Source organism: Narcine bancroftii, chromosome 1, assembly GCF_036971445.1.
Source record: "Narcine bancroftii isolate sNarBan1 chromosome 1, sNarBan1.hap1, whole genome shotgun sequence".
Lineage (NCBI taxonomy): Eukaryota > Metazoa > Chordata > Chondrichthyes > Torpediniformes > Narcinidae > Narcine > Narcine bancroftii.
Window position 1 is genome coordinate 118,184,578 of NC_091469.1, and position 24,620 is coordinate 118,209,197.

The 24,620-nt window shown below is 40.8% G+C and overlaps 1 protein-coding gene across 7 annotated transcripts in view; it reads left to right on the forward strand.

Moving 5' to 3' along the window:
- tnpo1 (transportin 1) overlaps window positions 1-24,620 on the forward strand; it is a 164,707-nt gene that overhangs the window by 40,196 nt on the left and 99,891 nt on the right. For 5 of the 7 annotated variants that reach the window (XM_069937016.1, XM_069937015.1, XM_069936994.1 and 2 more), the window contains exons 2-3: window positions 8,205-8,318; window positions 9,490-9,565. In XM_069937016.1, coding sequence (XP_069793117.1) covers window positions 8,205-8,318; window positions 9,490-9,565 — 190 coding nt within the window. Of the gene's footprint in view, window positions 1-7,698; window positions 8,098-8,204; window positions 8,319-9,489; window positions 9,566-24,620 lie in introns of those variants that run through there. The other 2 variants (XM_069937013.1, XM_069937007.1) reach the window with 2 other exon arrangements.

Sequence of the window (24,620 nt, forward strand, 5' to 3'; positions counted from 1 at the left end):
GGGACCACTGATCTTGTGGCCATTTTAAACTTTCAGCTACCTTTTCAAAATGCTGAAAGTATTTATCAATTTCACTTTCATCAAATGGAGGAACTAATCTCACCTCTACTGGCTATAAATTTCTCAGTTGGACTAGAAGGTAGAACTCTACTTTGTCTCTGCTCTGCCTCGAACTTCCTGTGTCTCTTTTTCCTCTTCCTCCTGTCACCTTTGTCTCTCTTTTTTCTCTAACTCCATTTTTTTAAAACTCAAACTATCTTTGCCTTTCTTTTTTCTGTCTCAATTTTTAACTCACTCCTTTCCAACAACAGCTGCTGCTTAATGGATTTACTCTCAGGAAAATTCTCTAACTCTGCCTCTCCAAACTTTCCCTCTTCTACATATTTCCTTACTATAATTTCCTTTATCTCCACCTTTTTCATGGATAATTTTCCTTCAGCAAGTCCCAACTGTTGAGCAATATTCACCAAATCATAATTTTTTTGCCTTCTGCAACTCTGTAGGAGATGGTGACTCCAAAAATCATTCAATATCCATTGCTACTTTTACACACACATCCAAGCCTCTGAATTAGCTTGCAAAAAGGAATTTAACCACCTAATCGAAATGTTATCAATTGCAAAGCTCCAAATTCTGTGCTGCTTTCTGTAGCACATACAATATAAGTTTCCCAATTTGGTTAAGCTTCATTTAGTTCCAAATGTGGTAAAATACCGAAAGATAAGCCCCCAATTTACTTACGAATTGCATGTTACAAGCAGAAATAGACAATGACCAAATAATGTTTAACTTTGAAACACTAATTTCTTACTCTTAAACTATAGTCTTAACTCTTAAACTATCCTTAACACTAAATCTATCCCCAACTTTATGCAAGTATACTAGTGTATGTATGTGTTATACCCAAACCATTACAGTCAAGGCCAAAATCTAGAAAGTTGCTTCAAAGTTTAATCTTTCAAATTCAGTGTTGAAGTGTAGGGCTTTGAAATTAGATGCCCAGAATTAATGATGGGACTACTGGAGTTGTGGCTGTTACAGACACATAAATTCTCTTTGTATTGCCTTTGAAGAAATGTCCATCTGCATGAGCTGTGGTTATAACGCTCCTGGTCCTTTTGTAGACAAGACTTGAACTGGGCAGCCTCAACAAAACTTCAAGACCTTGGCACCGGTCTCTCCAAGTAACCTTCACTGTTAATCACAATCAAAATGAAGCACTTTGCTTCCCAAAGAGTCTCCTGATGTAGGTCAATCTACTGAAAAGCCCCAGTCATTCACAGAGCATGCTTTGCTCTGAATTCCACAAAAATAGCTGACCACAAGAGCTCCTTCAAAAAGCTGCTTTCTCTTTAGCAGTCAGAATGCTTCTCCCCTGCAAAATCACAATGTCTTTGCAAACGTATCGAATCTGGAACAGGCTGCGACAAGCCTTCCCTCGGTTCTTCCAATGTATCGAATTGTCACTGGGCTATGAGTTGTGATGGTGCTTAGTGAAATGTTAACTGTGACTATTCAGTTCCTCCTGTCTATACTATCTCTTACAGTGATAATGCCATTTTACTAATAATTTGGTTAACTAATTTGGTTACCCCCAACTCCATGCATCCTTATCTTGTCCATGAGACTTTTATGTGGCACCTTATTGAATGCATTCTAGAAATCCTAGTACATAACATCCCGTCTATCCACTGCATTCATCGTAACTTGAGTAAATTAGTCAAACATGATCTGGCCTTTCTGAATTTATGCTACATTTGCCTAATGGAACAATTTCTGTCCTGATGTCTCACTATTTCTTCCATGATGATAGCTTCAAGTATTTTTCTGACTACAGACATTAATCAAACAGGCCTAATGTTACCAGCCCTTTACCTACATCATTTTTAAAAATAATGATGTTGACATTTGTTGTCTTCTGATCTGTTGGGACCTGCCCATAATCCAGAACATTTGTGTAAATGATCACAAACACATCCACTATAGCTTCCATCAGGACCGGGAACTTGCCTATCTTTAGAGTCACTAGTTTGTTCCGGTTTACCTATTTAGGATACTGATCTAAGGAGGCTTTGGATTGTGTGATTTCTCTGGATTCGGAGAAGGTGTTTTATCAGGTAGAATGGAATTATTTATTTAAGAAGTAGTAGTAGTTTATTTATATAGCATATTTAACACAACACATGTTGATCTAAAATGCTGAACATACAATTAGGAATAAATTGGTTACTATCTAAACGATGACAGGCAGACAAAATACAACAATTATTTATTTAAGATTTTATAAAAATTTAATTTTGGGTCTGGCTTTATTCAATGGATTAAGTTACTATATTTATCCTCTTATGCCTGTGTTCTTAATAATTTTCAGAATCCTAAACCATTTAGACTTCAGCATGGAACCAGACAAGGATGCCCTTTAAGTCCATTGCTTTTTGACTTGGCTTTAGAACCTTTAGCCATTGCTATTTGTGAATCTAACAACATTACAGGCATTTTAAGGAGGGCACAGCCCACAAAGTTTCACTTTATGCTGATGATTTATTTCTTTTTATTTATAATCTTCAGACTTTATTGCCTTCTATACTTTCTTTAATTTCCCATTTCAGTCAATTTTAAGGTTATAAGTTAAATCTTCATAAGAGTGAACTTTTCTCTTTGAAGAATTTACACTGATAAATACTAACCTTACTTTTAAAAACATGATTAATCAAACAGATGGTTAGTTGTATGACCAGCAGTCCTTTTTGTGTGCACAACTACCTTTAGTTTTTAATGAACCATTCTTTTGATTCCATGGCATGTTTATACTGCTTTTACTGAACAATGAATTTGCAGACAAAGGGTCTCCGATATCTGTTGGCTGCCATTTCAAAGGATTCTCTGAGTGTGTCCCGGTTTCCAAACCCACTTTACTAAAAATATACCATATTATATACTCAAGGATTAATATTAGCACAAATACATCACATCAAGACTCTGACATGTCCAGAACAAATGAATTAATGAAGCATCTCCACTGTTGCAATTATCATAATGAGGATATACATCTGGATAAAAATGGGATAGTTTGACTTTGGACACATGAGCCCTATGGCCTACGTTAAATTGTAGGAGAGAGTGGTGGGGAAATAAAGAAGAAGTGTTAACCAATTTAAAAATGATATTCCAAGTTTCTTCAGAAATTAAAAGCTGTAGGATTTTTAAATTTTATCTGAGGGAGCCTTTCTTATTCCCAACCACATATCATAAATGTTAGATGTTGAACCATTATAGAAAAGTTGTAAATTAAAAATTAAATCAATTAAATTTTACTTTTTTTTAATAGTAAGTACAATGAAGAAAAGGAAATAAAACTGAAAACACAATATCACATATGTATATGCATATCAAGATAAAACTTCAAACAGTATAAGCTTGGTCCCCCCTCCACTGAACTGGGTGAAGACAAAAGACAGAAAAAAGAAAAACAAATACATATATATATATATATAGATGTTACATATATTTTTCTTTCTTTGGCTTGGCTTCGCGGTCGAAGATTTATGGAGGGGTATGTCCACATCTGCTGCAGGCTCATTGGTGACTGACAAGTCCGATGCGGGACAGGCAGGCAGGGTTGCAGCGGTTGCAAGGGAAAATTGGTTGGTTGGGGTTGGGTGTTGGGTTTTTCCTCCTTTGTCTTTTGTCAGTGAGGGGGGCTCTGCGGTCTTCTTCAAAGGAGGTTGCAGCCCGCCGAACTGTGAGGCGCCAAGATGCACGGTTGGAGGCGATAGGCGATATCAGCCCACTGGCGGTGGTCAATGTGGCAGGCACCAAGAGATATCTTTAAGATATAGATATATAACTACACACACACACACACACACACACACACACACACACACACACACACACACACACACACACACACACACACACACACACACACACACACACACAAAGAGGGTTACATATATTTGGTAGCTTTTGATTCATACCATGAATCAAAAAATATCTCATCTGGAAGAGTGATTACACCTAATTCCATTAAAAACATTTACATCAAATAAAAATGAGACATAAAAGGTCACCATGCATCTTCAAATTTCACCAATGAATCAAATACATAATTTCTAATTTTTTCTGAACTTAAGCAGTATAGGAGAGAACCATTGAAACACTGATAGAGGTCTAATGTCTTTCCATTTGAATAAGATGACTCTTCTAGCCAACAATGTAGAGATGGCCACAATGCATTGCACAGGTACAGAAAAACTCTGTCTAAATTGGAACCAGATTCATAATACATGTTTGAATATTGGAGTAGATATATTTAGTGCTATTTAGGTGAGGATTTTATTATTCCATATATAATGAGTTCAGGAAATTAAAAAAAAAGACAAGAATAAAAACCGGCAAAGCCTGAAAAAGATATAAAATTTAGGTAATATATTCATTTTAATAGAGTTGATTCGACCAACCAGTGATAAAGAAAGGAGCAACCAATTCATACCATGAATTACGCACCCTTTTCACGTGTTTGATTAAGGTAAGAAAATTTTCTCTGAATTAGTTTTTATGGTTTTTAGTAATTGTTACATCTAAATAGGTAAATTGATAAGAAAATAATTTAATTGATGTAATTTTTAATTTACAACTTTTCTATAATGGTTCAACATCTAACATTTATGATATGTGGTTGGGAATAAGAAAGGCTCCCTCAGATAAAATTTAAAAATCCTACAGCTTTTAATTTCTGAAGAAACTTGGAATATCATTTTTAAATTGGTTAACACTTCTTCTTTATGTCCCCACCACTCTCTCCTACAATTTAACGTAGGCTATAGGGCTCATGTGTCCAAAGTCAAACTATCCCATTTTTATCCAGATGTATATCTTCATTATGATAAATGCAACAGTGGAGATGCTTCATTAATTCATTTGTTCTGGACATGTCAGAGTCTTGATGTGATGTATTTGTGCTAATATTAATCCTTGGGTATAAAATATGGTATATTTTTAGTAAAGTAGGTTTGGAAACCGGGACACACTCAGAGAATCCTTTGAAATGGCAGCCAACAGATATCGGAGACCCTTTGTCTGCAAATTCATTGTTCAGTAAAAGCAGTATAAACATGCCATGGAATCAAAAGAATGGTTTATTAAAAATTAAAGGCAGTTGTGCACACAAAAAGGAGTGCTGGTCATACAACTGACCATCTGTTTGATTAATCATGTTTTTAGAATTGAAACTTCAAATGAAAGAGCCACTTGATTCTGGGTCCAAGTGGACAGAAATGAAGTTGTATGCTTTTAGCATATATAGCTGTGAAGTACCTTCAGTGAAATACCAATGAGGTCATGTCATGTGATGAGACATTTTCAGAGAACATATTAGTTACTGCAACAGAGACATTTTGAAAGCAGAAGAATGTGCTTGTCCATACTGTAAGTCACACAGAATTGAAATGCAGTAACAATCCTTTGGAGAAGGAAGGATACTTGTGTTCTTCTTTTGAAAAGGAGAAACACTGAGAAAGTGGTTTTGAAGAAAATAGCCACTTCTCTTTAAAAGAGAGAGGAGTGTCTCATTCCCATTGAAATGGTCACTTTTGATTAAGATAGGAAAATTAATCTTGTATTTGAAATATAACCATTTTTAAATGGTTACTTCATTCAACCCTGGCCTGGGTTTGTTGAAATCATTGTGCAGAGATCACAAGTACTGTGACCTCCATGCAAGAGAGGAAAAATCACTCATATTAAGAAAAATTGCTCTGGAACATCTTGTGAGTTTTAAAGAGGTCTGATGACTTGATGTTTCAAAATACTTCATAATTGCTTTTGAGCAACAATAAAGAATCTGACTTTCAACACTAAACTGGACTTTTCAGAATCGTGCCTAACCTGAAATGGTTTGGGACCTGCCCCACCCACCCACCCACCCACACCCACCCACCCACCCACACACACACACACACACACACACACACACACACACACACACATACATACATACACACAATATACATTAAGCAAGAAGTGTTAACATATAACCATATAACATTTTATTGCATGGAAACAGGCCATCTCGGCCCTACAAGTCCACGCCGGTTCACTCAAACAACTCTGCTAGCTCCCCCTGCCTATTCTCTGCCCATAACCCTCTCATCCCCCTTATCCATGTATATATCCAGCCTCCTCTTAAATGAAAGAATTGACTCTGCCTTTACTATTTCCTCCAGAAGATTATTCCATTCAGCCACCACTCTCTGAGCGAAGAAGAAGTATCCTCTAATGTTTCTCCTAAAATTTTGCCCCCTTACCCTCATCTTGTGTTATTATTAATAGTTATTAATAAAAATGATTGTTTTGAAGATACCATTGGTGCTGGTCTGGTACGTAACACTTGAGAAATATTGGGCAACACTATCTGTGCTGCAAGTATTAGCTTTTATTTCTCTTATGGCTAGATGGGTGGTGTTGCTTAGGTGGAGGGACATTACTCTGCCTAATCCTGTTCAGTGGCTACATGACATCATGTCATCCTTAAATTTAGAGAAGATTAGACACTCAATTTTTGATTTGAATTCAAATGTGGGGTCTCTTTTTGAGTTACTTTTATAATCTTTGATTTGTTATGAAGGTAGAACTGTTGATTAATGAGGTAACTTATCACTCATAAGAATTCTGTCATATTTTTGGCTGAACAGCTTCTTTCTTGGTTGTGAGTTTAGATTTTCCTTTTTCATAATAAAATAGCAATACAATATAATGTTTGATTAAAATATGGGGTACCTTGGATGAAATTATATGATATAAGTGTAATGTATCTTCTTGACTTTTAATATAGACCTGTATGTACTCTGTATTTTTGGGTGTGAAATTTCAATGTTAATAAAAATATTGTAAAAGGAGATACTGATTGTATCGAGGTTCATAACCTCTTTTTTTTTGGGTGTTTTAGATGTGCCTTCTACTAGATGTGAAGACCCAACACAAAATAGCTGCTCAGTGCCTCAGCCATTTCCATATTATAGTACTGAGGAATGAATACTTCCTTCTGATCTCCCAAGGGACCTACATTCACATTACCCACCCATTCCTGCTTTATATAATTATAAAAACTTCTACTACCTCTTATAATTTGTTCATTTACTTTCAAAATATTGATTGCTTGTTTAGTGTTTCTTTGCTTTTTAAAGCTTTCCCAATCTTCCAGTTTCTCACTTGTTGATTTTTTTTAAAACACGTGAACTTTTAATTTAATACCCTCTTTTTATTTCCTTTGTTATCCCCCACCCTCACTGTCCTTGCTTTGAACTGGAATATACTTTAAAAAAATATCTTTGAAAGTTTTCCACGGTACTTAATTGTCTCATCACCTCGCTGTGCTTACAGCTTGCGCAGGCAAACTCCTCCATCATCTAGTGGTAGTCTCCCTTGTTGAAGCAATAATATTCTGATTTTGATCGCACCCTCAATTTATAGGAGAAATTGTGTGTCACTCCGAGAGAGTATTACCGAATTGCAAGATCATTCATTTTATTTAATGTGATGAAAAGGGGGCGGGGGGGGGGGATCCTGAATTTAGAATTGGGCGTCATCCTGACCCCAAGGAGGAGGAGAGCAAATGTTTCATTTCTACTGGTGTGTGAAGGAAATATTTTGCAGTGGGCAAAGGAATTGATACATTTATGATGTCGGGCCTCCGCGGTTCGTTATGGTTGTTAGAATCGACTGTGTAGTTAGGATCAAAATCGTGGCTTGTTTTTTTTGTTTAGTTAACAATAAATGCTGCACAAATTGGGCAGGTCCGTGAAAATTTTTCTTCCACCAGTTCGCAAAATCAATGTGGCGTCTGTGAACGCAGAGCGTGGGGGGTCACTTCCTCGGAGGACCCAGAGAATGTGATTTGCAGGTCCGGGATTGGACGCCGCGCTTTAGGACCCAGGGAAGAGCGGGCACTGCTCTCCTGTTGTCTGAGTGGATTGCAGATTCGCCACGAGTCTGTCGCGTTAGGCCTCGGCGGAGCGGCGATCGTCACGTCTGTCTGAAGGAGGATATTTTATTAAACGCCCCCCCCTCCGCTCCCCACACACCCCGTGCATGTAGGTTGGTAATAATTCAGGAAGGTGGATTTTAATGCGACTTTTGCGGCTGTGTTAAACGGCGATCAGCGGCGTTTGACCCGACTCTCCCTCCTGTCTGTCTCATTGCAGCAAACCAAGATGGAGTACGAGTGGAAACCCGACGAGCAGGGGCTCCAACAAATCCTCCAGCTGCTCAAGGAGTCGCAGTCTCCAGACACCGCCATCCAGAGATCTGTTCAGCAAGTATCCTTTGTCGACCGCAAATTCGGCCGTGTGGCCCACCCACCACCTTCTTCTTGTTGTTTTTAAAAAAGAAACACTGAGAATTGCCCGCCCGGCCGGGAAATGTTCCTTCTGTCTCCACTGGAACGTGAGCGGGTGTTGGCGAACGTGAAGAGGCCGAGAGAGCTACTTTTCCCCTCCAAATCCCCCCTCCCCCTGAATCCCCCTCCCCCTTCCCCCCAAATCCCCCCTCCCCCGAATCCCCCCTTCTCCCGCCCGAATCCCCCTCCCCCCCGAATCCCCCTCCCCCCCCGAATCCCCCTCCCCCCCCGAATCCCCCTCCCCCCCCGAATCCCCCTCCCCCCCGAATCCCCCTCCCCCCCCGAATCCCCCTCCCCCCCCGAATCCCCCTCCCCCCCCGAATCCCCCTTTCCCCCCGAATCCCCCTTTCCCCCCGAATCCCCCTTTCCCCCCGAATCCCCCTTTCCCCCCGAATCCCCCTTTCCCCCCGAATCCCCCTTTCCCCCCGAATCCCCCTTTCCCCCGAATCCCCCTTTCCCCCGAATCCCCCTTTCCCCCGAATCCCCCTTTCCCCCGAATCCCCCCTTTCCCCCCGAATCTCCCCCTTTCCCCCCGAATCCCCCCTTCCCCCCGAATCCCCCCTTCCCCCCGAATTCCCCCCCTTCCCCCCGAATTCCCCCCCCTTCCCCCCGAATTCCCCCCTTCCCCCCGAATTCCCCCCCATTCCCCCCCCTTCCCCCCGAATTCCCTCCCCATGCCCCCGCACCCTTGGGGAACGACGGTTTATTGATGCTCAATTTTAAATGCTTTTTGTGGGTTTCCTGACTTGCTCCTGGTTTTATTTTGCGTGCAGCCGGTGACCGTGCAGACCGAGTGCTCAGCCTGTGGCGTACTCATTTTGTCACGGTGCTTCAGCTCCAGAGGGTAGGTTCGCACACCATCGCCATGCGGCTCACGTTGTAGCAATTGGCTGATGGGGGAGGTGAACATCATCCTCCAAGGACTCAGGCCCCGCTATTCACTCTTCCACTTTAAATACATTTCTGTCCATTGCAGAATTGATTAACTGCTGAAAACTTTATTTTCCGTTTTTAAGCTGGAAAACGACGACGTTTTAAAAATTGTTTTCTTACTCCAGGGACACAATAGTTCCTTAACATTTCTCTTTAAGAAATTGGAGCAACTCAATCAATATCCAGACTTCAATAACTATTTGATTTTTGTTCTGACGAAGTTAAAATCCGAAGGTAGGTTGGACTGGAGGAATGACCAGCTTGTTGAAACAAAATCTGTAGCACAGCATACATAATGATGACCGTTTAAACTTTGAAGTTTTATGACAAATCCAAATTGTGAAACTTGTTTGATGTTTTCCCAGTTCAAGCATGATTGGGCACTTCGTAATCATTGCATTGATGGATATAATTTTGTGATACTAATGTATCCTTCTCATAGATCTCATATTCCCTCCTTGTAGCTTTGAATAATATGTCAATATTAATTGGTTCATACAACCTTGTTGATTAAACATAATTTTTGTTTGAAATGACTGCAGAGACGTTAAATTATAAAAAGACAGTAAAGATGAGGTGGTTTAAATTTAATCAAGCTGTTTTGGATTTTGTCAAACTTGTAATATGGCCCCGTTTACAGTAACTATTCTGCCATTAATTTTACTCTGAATGATAGTTTCACAGAATCTAATCTTTAATTTTATTGAACTTTGTCTTGAACCTTTGATAGTTCCTTTAACAGTCTAATTGTTGTGAACAAAAAAATGCTGAAAAAATTAAGCGGGGTGCAAAAAGAAACTGTTAATGTTACAGGTTGAAGGTTCTTTGCCAGAAATGGGAAAGAGAGTAAACTAATTTAATTTGGTTATCTCAAAAACTTACACTCCTATCACCTTATCAGAAATTATATTCTCGTTGTCCTTCCATTTCTCTTCTTTATCCTCTGCAACTTGTAGCTAACTTGTTTTCTTTCCCAGTTCTTGCAAAGGATCTTCAAACTGAAATATTTCTTCCTTTCCTGACTTGTTTTCAGTATTTTCTTTATTTCACATCTTCAGCACCTGCAATTTTTTGAGTTTTGAAAGTTGCTTGCGCATCTTATGTTGAAATTAGGAGAAACTGAAAATTTTGCCTCCTTCATTTTCTGTCCTAGATTTTTAGTATGATGCCTTGCTTTATTTCTCCTCTATTCGAGGCTCCTTCCAATTCCCATTCCAACCCTGTGTACTCTCCTGCTACTACCTTTTGAGGTTCACATTCTCTTGCGTGTATATATAGTTTTTCTACAACTTTATTGGCTTGACGTCCTGTTTTGCGGAAACTGCCAAAATGTTTGGCCTGGAAGTCAGCCTGAAGAAAACTGAGGTCCTCCATCAGCCAGCTCCCCACCATGACTACCAGCCCCCCCCACATCTCCATCGGGCACACAAAACTCAAAACGGTCAACCAGTTTACCTATCTCAGCTGCACCATTTCATCAGATGCAAGGATCGACAACGAGATAGACAACAGACTCGCCAAGGCAAATAGCGCCTTTGGAAGACTACACAAAAGAGTCTGGAAAAACAACCAACTGAAAAACCTCACAAAGATAAGCGTATACAGAGCCGTTGTCATACCCACACTCCTGTTCGGCTCTGAATCATGGGTCCTCTACTGGCATCACCTACGGCTCCTAGAACGCTTCCACCAGCGTTGTCTCCGCTCCATCCTCAACATTCACTGGAGCGCTTTCATCCCTAACGTCGAAGTACTCGAGATAGCAGAGGCCGACAGCATCGAGTCCACGCTGCTGAAGATCCAGCTGCGCTGGGTGGGTCACATCTCCAGAATGGAGGACCATCGCCTTCCCAAGATCGTGTTATATGGCGAGCTCTCCACTGGCCACCGTGACAGAGGTGCACCAAAGAAAAGGTACAAGGACTGCCTAAAGAAATCTCTTGGTGCCTGCCACATTGACCATCGCCAGTGGGCTGATATCGCCTCAAGCCGTGCATCTTGGCGCCTCACAGTTCCTTTGAAGAAGACCGCAGAGCCCACCTCACTGACAAAAGGCAAAGGAGGAAAAACCCAACACCCAACCCCAACCAACCAATTTTCCCCTGCAACCGTGTCTGCCTGTCCCGCATCGGACTTGTCATCCACAAACGAGCCTGCAGCTGACGTGGTCATTTACTCCCTCCATAAATCTTCGTCCGCGAAGCCAAGCCAAAGATTGGCATCCCCTGAAGGATTCTTTTGGGAATTTCTGTGAGCAGCAAACTTGATTGATCAGTTTTACACTTTGATATTCCTGCACAGCAAACGTGCAGAGGTCTATTTTGCCCATCTCCCGACTATCAAATGTGCCTCGTCAAGTGGATTTTAGTTGCGAATCATCAGCCATCATGCCCGGGCATCTTCCTCAAGGTGTCTTGTTCACAAGCAATAATACCTATGCTAACAATGAAACAATTGTGATAACAGCTTAGAAATCTTGGTGAGGATGGTATCCTAGACGGTGGGAGATGGCACCAGCTTCCACTATAACCACTAATTATTGCATTTATATTGTTGATATTCCAATATGATGCTTAGCACCAAATTATACTTGGATATGAGATGCTTTTGAGCATCTCAACTTTTTCCTCATTAAAAAAAAATAATTTTGTACTGCTCCCATTTAAAAAAAATAGAAAATTAACTCCTCAAGATAACTTGACAGCTTTCCTGCCTCTGCAGCTGTACCAAGCAACTTCTCATTTTCTGATTATTGACGATTTTCATCCACTTTACTTTGGTTTCCTATATTCTCAACTTGCAGTTCCATGTAAATTTTGAATCCCCCTTCTAAATCACCTCCTAAACTTCTCCAAGTTTTCCATGTGGTCTGAATTGTAGACCACAGAAATATTATTTCCTTTATTCTTAAAGCTATTTACTCCTGGATAAAATTTCCCCAATTTAGATAGATCTGTGCTTTCGAAACCTTGCTGGTTTAATCTCTAATTTCTCAATTTGTTAAATTCCAGGAGTAACTAATTTATTTTCACATCTAAAACTTTTGGCAGAGTAGTTCCCATTTTATATATATATATAAAAAAAAATTACATGCTCTGATTATTCATCTGGAATATTTTAACAACATTCTTTTTGAGAGAGACATGAAGGAATCAGATGGATTGTTTAACTATTCACATTGGATCTATCTGAATTCCATTAAACATCAACAGTAGCTGCTCTTAATTGACCTACTTGTTATTTTGTTATCCAGGCTTCTTTAAGCCTCTACCCCTGCTTCTTTCGCCCTCACTTCTAAATCTTTTTGTCAATAGTGTTTCAAGTTCCTGGGTTAATTGTACACTAAAGTGTGTCAGTGGATGATAGAATCTGGGTGGATTTGATGACACTATAGAGAGAATATAACAAAAAAAGGATGGGTATAAATGGATGATTGATGGACAGTGAACCAAAGTGTGTATTTTTGTGCTATTTCTCCATGAGGATATAGTACTGCTCTAATTAATGTGGGCACTGATATTCTGAATTAATTTTGAGTTTATTTTGTGGTATCCCATCTTTTTCCTCCATTTCTGCTGATGCCTCCTCCAGGTGGAGTCTTTGAAGAATATATCGAGTGGGACAGTGGATTGCAAGCAAATGCTGTATGATATAAATGCATGTGGTCTAATGGCACCCCTTTGTAGCTCTCAGGACATACCCATACCATTGAATTTGCTCACTGGATACTCATCCTCAATATAAGCTTCAGTTTTTCTGTGCCACTGTAGCAGGGTGGATTATCTCCGGGACCTCGAAGTTGCTTCTTGACTGCACAGTGGCTGTGCTTATTCTGGAAACTATTTTTTTAAATAAAAAACACACACACACACACACACACACACACACACACACACACACACACACACACGCACACTCTGGAAACTTCAAGGTTGAATTCAAACTGGCACACTAAAAAAATCCTTGATCAGCAATTAATCGGTGGCTGGTGCCAGATGCACTTCATTCTGCATGATATTCTTACTGTGTCCTCGCATGGTAGACTCCTTAGAAGGTAAAATGATTATGAAACTGACAAGGTATGTTGTGTCATTGAAAAACTTGTTTGCTTGCAGTCTTCCTCCTAGAATGAGATGGATATGCTTATGCAGTGAAGTGGGAACTATGGAAGATGAGTTAGATATATTGTGTGACATTGCGTATTGTTCAATTAAGATGGAGATTTAAGTGTTTGGTGTATACTGACTGCCTAAGTGTTGATATACAGTATCCTACTAAATAAGAGGTTTTATATACAACAGAATCTTCAGGATCATCATAAAGGTTGATGAAGTTTGGCCTCTACTGGGCAAAGCTTTCAATCTTCCCCTTTCCTGCACCCCAGGCCTTAAATATAGGAATTTAAGTAAAATTCTTGGCTTTTTTTTCCTCGCCCTTCATGCCTTACATCCAGGAGACTTCTTATTCTGTTGTCTTGAATCAGGATTTATTGTCATGAACAAGTCATGAAATTCGTTGTTTTGCGGCAGCGTCATAGAGCAAACATTCATATTATAACCATCTTACGACATTACTATAAAAATAAAATAATATCAATAATAGTACATGAAAAATAAGGCAGTGTTTTTGGTTCATTGATAATTCAGGAATCCGATGGCAGTGAGGAAGAAATTGTCCTTGTGCCGCTGAGTGCTTGTCTTTAGGCTCCTGGTAGCAGAGTGAAGAGGGCATGGCCTATGTGGTGGGGGTCTTTGAGGATAGAGGCTGGTTTTTTAAGACACTGTCTCATGCATATGTCCTCAATGGAGTGAAATCTGGTGCCTGTGATGCAGGCTGAGTTAACAACCCACTGGAGTTTATTCTTGTTCTGGGAGTTGCCACCTCCATACCAGGCAGTGGTACAACCAGCCAGAATGCTCTCCACATTACACCTCTTGAAATTTTTGAGAGTCTTCAGTGACATACTGGATCTCCTCCAAAGTATAGCTGCTGGTGAGCCTTCTTTGTGATTGCATCATCGTGGAGGCTCCAGGACAGATCCTTGGAGAAGTTGACAACTTGGAATTTGAAGTTCTTGACCCCCTCCACTACTGAGCCCTTAATGTGGACTGGATCATGTTCCTCTGACTTCCTTCTGAAGTCCACAATCGTCTCCTTGGTTTTGCTGAGGTTGAGCGCAAGGTTGTTGTTACACCATTCAACTATCTGATCCGTCTCCCTCTTGTTCGCTTCCTCATTGCCATTTGTGATTCTGCTGACAACTGGTGTAATCGGCAAACTTGTAGATGGCATTGGAATTGTGCCTGGCCACATAGTCGTGGGTGTATAACGAGTAAAGCAGAGGGCTAAGCACACGTTCTTGGGGTGTGCATGTGTTGATGATCAGTGAGGAGGAGACGTTTCCAATTCATACTGACTGTGGTCTTCAGATGAGAAAGTCAAGGATCCACTTGCAGAATGGAATACAGAGGCCTTGACCAGCACTGAGGGAATAATGGTATTGAAGGCCGAGCCATAGACCATTTGCATGTATGAATTGCTGTTTTTGAGGTGATCCACAGCTGAGTGGAGAGCCAGTGATATTGCATCTGCTGTGGAGCGATTATGATGATGGGCGAATTGCAATGGGTCCAGATCTTCGGAACATGTTAATTCTGGCCATGACTAACCTCAAACCATTTTTTCACAATAGAATTTGGTGCTATTGGGCGGTAGTCGTTGAGGCAGCCCACACTACTCTTCTTGGGTACTGGGATGATTGGTGCTTTTTTGAAGCTGGTTCGAACCTCTGACTGACACAATAAGAGGTTGAAACTGTCCATGAATACTCTGGCTAGATGGTTGGTGCAGATTTTCTGTATCCTGCTAGGTATGCTGTCGGGGCCTGATGCGAGTGTTCACCTTCTTGACTGTTGTTCTGATGTCGCCCTCAGAGACAGATATCACAGCATCCTCAGCCTTTTCAGGAATTCTAGTAGGCACTGTTCTTAAAGCAGACATGAGTGTTCAGCTCCATGGGTAGTGAAGAATTGCAGCCATCTATAGTGTTCGTCTTTGCTTTGTAGGCTCTAATGGCCTGCATTCCCTGTCGTAGGAATAATTTCCTCTGGAATTGCCATCTTGGCTCCTATTCCAGAATCACCTTGGCTTCTATTCCAACTGTTAACCTTACCAACATCCTAGATCTTCAATCTCCCTTTCATTCAAGTCCATGATCATGTTACAGGTTCCTAAATCAATGAATTGGGATATTGCTTTTTGTCAGAGCCACTTTTCTAAATGATTAGCACAAAAGTAGTTCTACCTCCTTGTTGATGTTTGAGGTTCATCACCGTACCTTTCTCCCATGGTGGTTGCAATGTGCTTGCTTGGTTTCACTCGTGGCTATCCACTTGCAGTCAAAATCACCAGCAATTTATTATTTTTTCATTCATCCACTCTTGTAATCTCTTTTGGTCCTTCTTAATATATCCTTGATTTTTATTTTTCAAGAATATGTCATGCTGTAGCTCTTCAGCAGCATGTCATGTTCTATGTGTACACTGACAACAAACTTTGTCCCGCTATAATAGCTTTGTGACCCTCTGATTAGTCATAATGTCATACTCCAGTGAAGCAGGCCCTTCTGTGCACCAAATCCATGCAGACCACCCAGCATACATTTGCATGAATCCCATTTCATTGTTTTCCATCAACTTCCCTCCCCTCACCTGATTCTAAAACTCATTGACCTGATTCTAAAACTCATTGATGGCCACTTAACTTATTAAACCAGCCATCTGTCCAGCAAGTCTGGGATGTCTCCCACCTCGGAGAATGTGCAAGCTCTGCACAACCAGCACTGGACGTCACAATTGAACTGGTTGCCGGGACTGTGCAGCTGCGGCACGTTATCATCCATTAAATTGTCAAACTGTTTGCCCATTGTTTAAATCCAAACTAGCATGGCTTCTTCCAAATAAATATTCCAAAGACATTACTTTTCGTACCATAATCTTTCTTCTTGAGAACTGGGTTCAATCATCTCTCAATTAAAATCGAACCAGCACTTCACAAGGATGTTCTTATCTAAGGAAGGATGTTCTTGCAATGGAGGGAGTGCAGAGGCAATTCACCAGGCTGATACCTGGAATGGCAGGAATGACTTGTGAGGAAAGATTGCGCAAATTGGGATTGTACTTGTTGGAGTTTGGAAGATTGAGAGGGGATCTCATAGAGACATAAAATTCTGGCAGGACTGGACAGAATGGATGCAGATGGGATGTTTCCATTGATGGGAAAATGCAGAACCCGGGGCCATGGTTTGAGGATAATAGGCAAACCATTTAGGACCGAGATGAGGAGGAATTTCTTTACCCAGAGGGTGGTGAATCAGAGGGCAGTAGAGGCAGGTTCATTAAATATATTTAAGAGGGAATTAGATATATTTCTTCAGTATAAAGGTATTAAAGGTTACGGAGAGAAGGCGGGGACGGGGTACTGAACTTTAAGATCAGCCATGATCTCGTTGAATGGTGGAGCAGGCTCAAAGGGTCGAATGACCTACTCCTGCTCCTATCTTCTATGTTTCTATATATCATAACCTTCTATTAACACCTCGAAAATATGATCCATCTTTGGCTCTACCTCCTTTGACATACTGCTTCCACCCTTCAACCAGAATGGAATGGACTTTGTAGATTTATTTCCATAAGCAGATAATTTAAAACTGCTGTTTCTGTGCTAATTTGCCTTAAGATGTACATGTTCAACAATCTTGTGTTTGCTGACTAGCATGTGGAATTCTTTCCCAGAGCTTTGAATTCCGTATTGTGGTTCATTAAGCATCTCAGAATTAAACTGCTCCATTGTGGCTCCAGCTGCCAAGACTACAAGCTCTGTAATTCCCATCCTAAAGATTTCTTCCCTTTCTTCCTTTAAGATATTCTTTAAATGCTCTACTTTTTGTCAAGTATTTTAATTTAACTGTCCGAATGTATCATTAGATGATTCAGCAACATTTTTGACACACTTTTCTCAAGTCTCCAATTGCTATAGGAGTTAGAAAAACTTGTTGCTCCAAAACTGTTTCTGAAGAAATATCCAGCACTTGAAACATCAACTTTATTTCCCATTCAATAGATGCTGCTTATTGCAAAGAAATTACTTCAGATTTCCAGCACTTTGGGACGCAACAGAAGATGTTATAAATACACTGGACAGTTGTGAAATTATTTAATTTGATAAATGGAAATATTGCAGTGAATTATCCCTAGTACAGAATTTGTCTACTTTTACCCCTGAAACTTGGAGTGATCAGGCATCCAAAGCAGTTTGTGTAGGTATTCCTTCTCAGAATCTGAAACTGTTGTATCTTGCTGTGTCTCATGGTAGTTTAAAGCCAATTAAGTATTGTCACAATTGATATCAAAGAAAGACAATTGCATAGTTTCAGAGACAATAACCAGTCAACAATAATTAAAGACTAGCAAAATACAGCGGATGATGGGGCAAAACATTTTCTTTTTGATCACCTTTTTGTCAAAACTGAAGGTATCTCATTGACTCAAAAGCTCAACTGTTGCCTTTGATACTGCCCAATTACTGAATAATATCTTCTGTTATATTCCAAAACTGCAATGCTGGAAACCTGAAATAAAGCTCTAGTAGCTATGCTCCAACCTCAGCACCTTCCCTGCTTTTAGACTAACTTGCTTTCTTTTTGAGTTCTGATGAAGGGGTTTTGGCGTGAAATGTTAACTGCCTTTCTCCACAGATGCTGCTTAGCCTCTTTCCACAAATGGTGCTTAGTCTTTCATATTTTTAATGATTTTTTTTTCCAAAATGGAATATCTATCTCGTCTTACTGATAAGCTGATTGAATTCTTTGAAATAGTGGGCTCGATTAACAGCATAGTAAATGTGTGATTAGGAATAGAATAGTGGCCTACCTCACTGACAAAAGACAAAGGAGGAAAAACCCAACACCCAACCCCAACAAATTTTCCGCTGCAACCGTGTCTGCCTGTCCCGCATCGGACTTGTCAGCCACAAACGAGCCTGCAGCTGACGTGGACATTTACCCCTCCATAAATCTTCGTCCGCGAAGCCAAGCCAAAGAAGTGGCTATGTGATTGGGATCAAAACATTGAGTTGCAGAATAGTTATCAAACTGATTTAAAAACAGTCAGTGGGGTAGGGATTATAGATATTCAGACAGGTAAAAAATAGGGAGTGGCCCTTCAGCTGGGTCAAAAGTACATTTTTCTAATACAGACAAATTTTCAATCCAACATGCTCAGGACATGAATGATGCCAGGGTGGCAGATTTTCTGCACTTTTGTATTCTATTCCAGTTAATGAACAAAGACAGTTAATTCATTTTTTTTAGATGGAATCCTGCAAACCCTGTAAATTTGAAGGAAGTGAGAAAAGTGGGGGCCTTGGTCAGCATAAAGGGAGTATTGGATACTGAAACTAGTGTCCTAAAGGGACCTCAGGAAATCAGGCCTTAGTTAATTTCAAGGGAGCATTTAGGAAATCATACAAAACCTCAGCATTTTTGAACATTTGGTAAAACTCCAGTAATCCATTATCCAATGTCTTGTCACTTTTTGGTATACAAAAGAGCACTAACAAAATGAATTCCGTTCTAAATATAAAATGATGAACTTTGGGTTTGGAAGAGTAAAGAAAGCCACAAATGATTTAGAAAATGATTCCCCAATAAAAATAAATTTGACAAAAAAAAGTAATGCAGCTTGTTAATATCTTTTTATTCTTATAGCTACTTAGGAACCTCCTAGGGGAGGTGGTGGAATCAGATACAGTTACTACATTTAAAAGATTTTAGAGATGCCTAAACATATAAGACAGAGAAAAATGCATCCATATGAGAGCAAAACAAAATGGACATTGGGCTGAGCAATTAATTTATCTGCTTAACAACTCTGACTCTGTAAACAGTAGTAGTTCATTTAAGAGTTTGAACTGAAGGAGAAGAATGTTAAATACAGGTACGTGCTGCATAACGTCTGGTCGGGTGTCGACTGACCGCATACACATCGTGGTCCCATAATTATTCAGTTAACGTGCGCAAATCTGAAACAGTTTAGAAAAAATGATCGCTAGCTATAGGAAATTATATATTGTATACCCACACTGCCCCGCTCTCTGCCCAAAGCCCTAGGTTGGTCCCCACAACTGATTACTTTTTATGAATAAAAAGTTTACAGATACAACTACAGTATCCCACATAGCTTGCTAAGTATATAATATGGTGTTCGCACAATATTCACATTGCATAATGTCCAATTTCACAAATTATCATGGATATTAAGCGATGCATATCTATATATCAAAATCTTGATCAGATTACATCTGTAAAGGGAGTACTTCTTAATATGTATGTATGTTTCTTTTACAATACAAGGAGCTGGAGTGTTACAAAAATATAAGAGCTGAGAAATGGATATACAGTACCAATCAGGAGGCTGAATGGGTTAAGGGTTTTTTTTCCTCTCCTCTTGGAGGGAAACAAGAACTTGGATCAATATGTACATGATTCATTTCTGAAGTAGAAGTGTTCAATGTAATACATGGAATCCCCTCTCATCTCATATCCTTAATGTCTCCATTCTCTTGGCTGTTTCTTTATTACATGGAATAAATTAAATTGATTGTTTCTATGATAATGGGGATCTTGGAAGGAAGGTAAGATGGATTGTCCATTTGGTACTTCTGGCTGCTAAGTTGGGTTTCCGTGCAATTACTAACTTGTAATTGCACGGAAACTAATGTCCTAAAGGGACTTCAGGAAATCAGGCCTTAGTTAATTTCAAGGGAGCATTTAGGAATGCTACAGATCTTAGCAACGAATATACAGTATTGGATGAAGTAGGGGGAGATAACCTGCCAGAGGTAGCGCCAAAGGAGACAGTGGTACGGAAGAAGAAGAAGGGGAACAAAGTGGTCATTGGGGACTCCATCGTTAGGGGAACGGACAGAAGATTCTGCGAACCTGACAAGTGTTCCCGTATGGTGTGTTGCCTCCCAGGAGCCAGGGTACGTGACGTCTCGGATAGGGTTCAGAGTATCCTGGGGGGGGAAGGAGACCGGCCAGAGGTCCTGATACACGTGGGCACAAATGACGTAGATAGATTGAAGGAGGAGATCCTGAAGAGAGACTACCGTGAGCTCGGAAGGAGGTTGAGAAGCAGGACCTCCAGGATTGTAATTTCGGGGCTGCTTCCTGTACTGTGCGAGGGTGGGGGCAAGAATAATAAATTCAAGAGGTTTAACGTGTGGCTGAGGGAATGGTGCAGAGTGCAGGGATTCAGGTTCATTGACCATTGGGATCTCTTCTGGGGAAGACGGGACCTATACAGGAGGGATGGTTTACACCTGAATGCGAAGGGGGCCAATATACTGGCAGTTAGGTTTAATAAAGCTGTCGGAGCTGATTTAAACTAATTTGGCAGGGGGAAGGGAACAGGACTGATAGGGAAGTAGATAGGAGAGAGAATATAGGGGTGGTTCCGATAGACGGTGAAACAATAAGGAATAAGGGAGCTAAAAGTGATAGGAGAATAAGAACGAATGCACCAAGAACCAAGGTGGAGGGAGAAAGGAGGTATGGCATCAAGGTATTGTGTATGAATGCAAGGAGTGTAAGGAATAAAATGGATGAGCTTGAGGCGCAAATGGCGATGGGAGGTTATGACATTGTCGGAATAATGGAGACATGTCTGCGGGAAGGGCAGGATTGGGAAATAAATGTTCCAGGGTACACGTCCTTTAGAAAGGACAGAAAGTTAAGAAGAGGAGGTGGGGTAGCTCTGTTGGTAAGAAACGAGATTCAGGCGTTTGAAAGGAAGGACATTGAAACAGGTGAGGTAGAGTCTGTTTGGATTGAATTAAGAAATTGCAAGGGCAAGAGGAATATAATGGGGTTCATTTACAGGCCTCCGAAAAGTAGCTCAGATATCGGTAGTAGTATAAATCAGGAATTATGAGTGGCATGTCAAAGTGGTAGCAATACGGTAGTTATGGGGGACTTCAACATGAAGGTGGACTGGGATAATCAGACGGGGGCAGGAACACAAGAGAGCGAGTTTATAGAATGTCTACGAGATACTTTCTTGGAACAGCTAGTGGAGGAACCTACCAGGGGGAAGTCGATTCTGGACTGGGTGCTGTGCAGCGACGCAGACTTAATAAGTGACCTTGATGTAGGGGAGCCATTAGGGAATAGTGACCATGGTATGGTTACTTTTAAGCTGCAATTAGAAAGGGAAATGGAAAGGAAGTCGGAAGCATATGTACTTCAGTTAAATAAAGGGAATTTTGCAGCTATGAGGGAGGAGCTATCCAAAATAAAATGGGAAGATACACTAGCTGGGAGGACAACTGTGGAAAAATGGCAGGTTTTTATGGACATTTTTCACAGGATTCAGGACAAATTTATTCCAAAGTGGAGGAAAGGCTCTAGGAGATGCAAATGGCAGCCCTGGCTAACTAAGGAAATCAAGTGCATTATCAAGTCCAAAGGGAGTAATTATAAGATAGTGAAGCGGAGTGGGAAATTAGAGGATTGGGAAACCTTCAAAGAACATCAGAGGGTAACTAAGAAAGCCATAAGAGACGGGAAAATGAAGTACGAGAGGAAATTAGCAGATAATATTGCGGAGGATAGCAAAAGCTTTTTTAAGTATGTGAAGAGGAAGAAATTGGTTCGGTCTAAAATTGGCCCTTTGAAAATGGGCAAGGGTGAAATTATTACTGGAAACAAGGAGATGGCAGAGGAATTTAACAAATACTTTGCAACTGTCTTCACCAAAGAGGATATAGGTTATAGTCAGTTAGGGGGTAGTGGTCATGCGATACCAAGAGACTTGGGGAACTTTACTGGGGAGGTAGGGGATCTAATGGATATCCGGATCCAGAAGCAGGAGGTTATGAGTAAATTGTTGGGACTGAGGGCTGATAAATCCCCAGGGCCTGATGGGCTGCATCCTAGGGTGCTTAAAGAGGTGGCTATGGAAATTGTGGAGGCACTGGTCGACATTTTCCAAAGTTCCATAGATTCCGGGGAGGTCCCTGAGGATTGGAGAGTGGCTGATGTGGTGCCGCTTTTTAAGAAAGGAGGGAGGGAGAAAACGGGAAATTATAGACCGGTTAGCCTGACATCAGTGGTGGGGAAGATATTGGAGTCATAAAAGGAGAAATAGCAGAACACTTAGTCAGTAATAATAGTATAAGGGCTAGTCAGCATGGATTCCATAAGGGTAAGTCATGCTTGACTAACCTTCTGGAATGTTTTGAGGATGTGACAAAGAGGGTGGACTCGGGAGAGCCAGTGGATGTGGTGTATTTGGACTTCCAGAAGGCCTTTGATAAGGTACCGCACGGGAGTCTAGTGGGCAAGATCAGGGAGCATGGCATTGGAGGTAAGGTGCTGACATGGATAGGAAATTGGTTAAGAGATAGGAAACAAAGGGTTGGAGTGAATGGGTCTTTTTCAGAATGGCAGGATGTGACAAGTGGAGTGCCTCAGGGATCGGTGTTGGGTCCTCAGTTGTTTGTAGTTTATGTTGATGATTTGGATGAGGGGATTGTGAATAACATGAGCAAATTTGCAGATGACACTAAACTGGGTTGCGGTGTGGGGTGTGAGGAGGATGTCAGGAAAATGCAGAGGGACTTGGACAGGCTGGAGGAGTGGGCGGCTAAATGGAAGATGAATTTCAATGTGAACAAATGTGAGGTTATTCATTTTGGGGGAAGTAATAGGAAAGCTGAGTATTATTTAAATGGAGACAAGCTAGGGAGTGGGGAAGTGCAAATGGATCTGGGTGTACTTGTTCACCGGTCACTGAAGGCTAGCATGCAGGTTCAGAAAGCTGTGAAGAAGGCAAATGAATGTTGGATTTCATAAAGAGGGGATTGGAGTATAGGAACAGAGAAGCCCTTCTGCAGTTATACAGGGCCCTGGTGAGACCCCACCTGGAGTATTGCGTCCAGTTCTGGTCTCCAAACTTGAGGAAGGACATACTAGCTATAGAGGGTGTGCAGCGCAGATTTACAAGGTTAGTTCCAGGGATGGCAGGGATGTCAAGGCTAGAAAAACTAGACTTGTATCCATTGGAGTTTAGAAGGATGAGGGGGGACATGATTGAGGTATATAAAATCATCAGGGGGATAGACAAGGTGAAGTCTGATTACTTGTTCCCAATGATGGGGGAGACGAGGACTAGAGGGCATAGTTTAAGAATTCAGGGTAGGCCCTTTAGGCGGAGATGAGAAAGCATTTTTTTACCCAGAGAAGTGTGAATCTGTGGAATGCTCTGCCACAGAGGGTGGTAGAGGCGGATTCGCTGACTATGTTCAAAAGAGAGTTAGATAAGACTCTTGTGGGTAACGGAGTTAAGGGTTATGGGGATAAGGCTGGAAAGGGGTACTGATGGTAATGATCAGCCATGATCTAAAATGGTGGTGCTGGCCCGACGGGCCAAATGGCCTACTCCAGCTTCTATTGTCTATTGTAAAAACTATTTAATTGTGTTCAGTTCATGATGAAAAGAAGCAAGACCGCTGGGCTTTGATTTGATTGACTAGTTATCTAGTTCTTTCGAGTCCTCGAGTTTTGTGGCACAGAAACAGACCTACATGCCTGCCCATTTCTATGAAGTGATACTTCTTTTGTTTAGAATGCATGTACTATTTTTATGTAAATTGTGTATTCACATTCTTGGTTTGCTCTTCACAAATGCCACTGACCTGGGCAAGTATCTATTTCTTTGGAATTCTGCCAACTCAACCATGGTGATTGAACTAAACAATGCTGGGTGATGGATGTTTAAGCTGCTACCCAGAACATATTGCAGTATTGGCTATTCTCTACTTCCAAGTGTTGTTCAGTAGGGGAACGTGCACTTTCATCATCTGCGGGAATAAAGTGGTGGGCTGAGGAAATAGAAGACTTGCTTTTGCCCTTTCTAATCTGATATCTAGAACTCACTTCCACTGTTAAAGTTGAGGATTGTCAGGTTTACTCTTCCTGATTGTCTATTACTGCTGCCACTTCTGCTGGATTTGTTCCATTGGTGTAGCAGGATGTGCCAAGGCATGATGATGGAATCTGGCATGCAGTCTGGAAAGTTATAGCTTGTCTAATTTGTGGGACTTGTTTCCAACTTGGATGTGTTTGTAAGGACATCTTTGCCAGATGCACTAGGCTGGGAACAATGTTGCTGTGTTCAATTTTAATACATAGGTTGAAGTTCAATGTTCATCTGGTTTTATTCTTGCT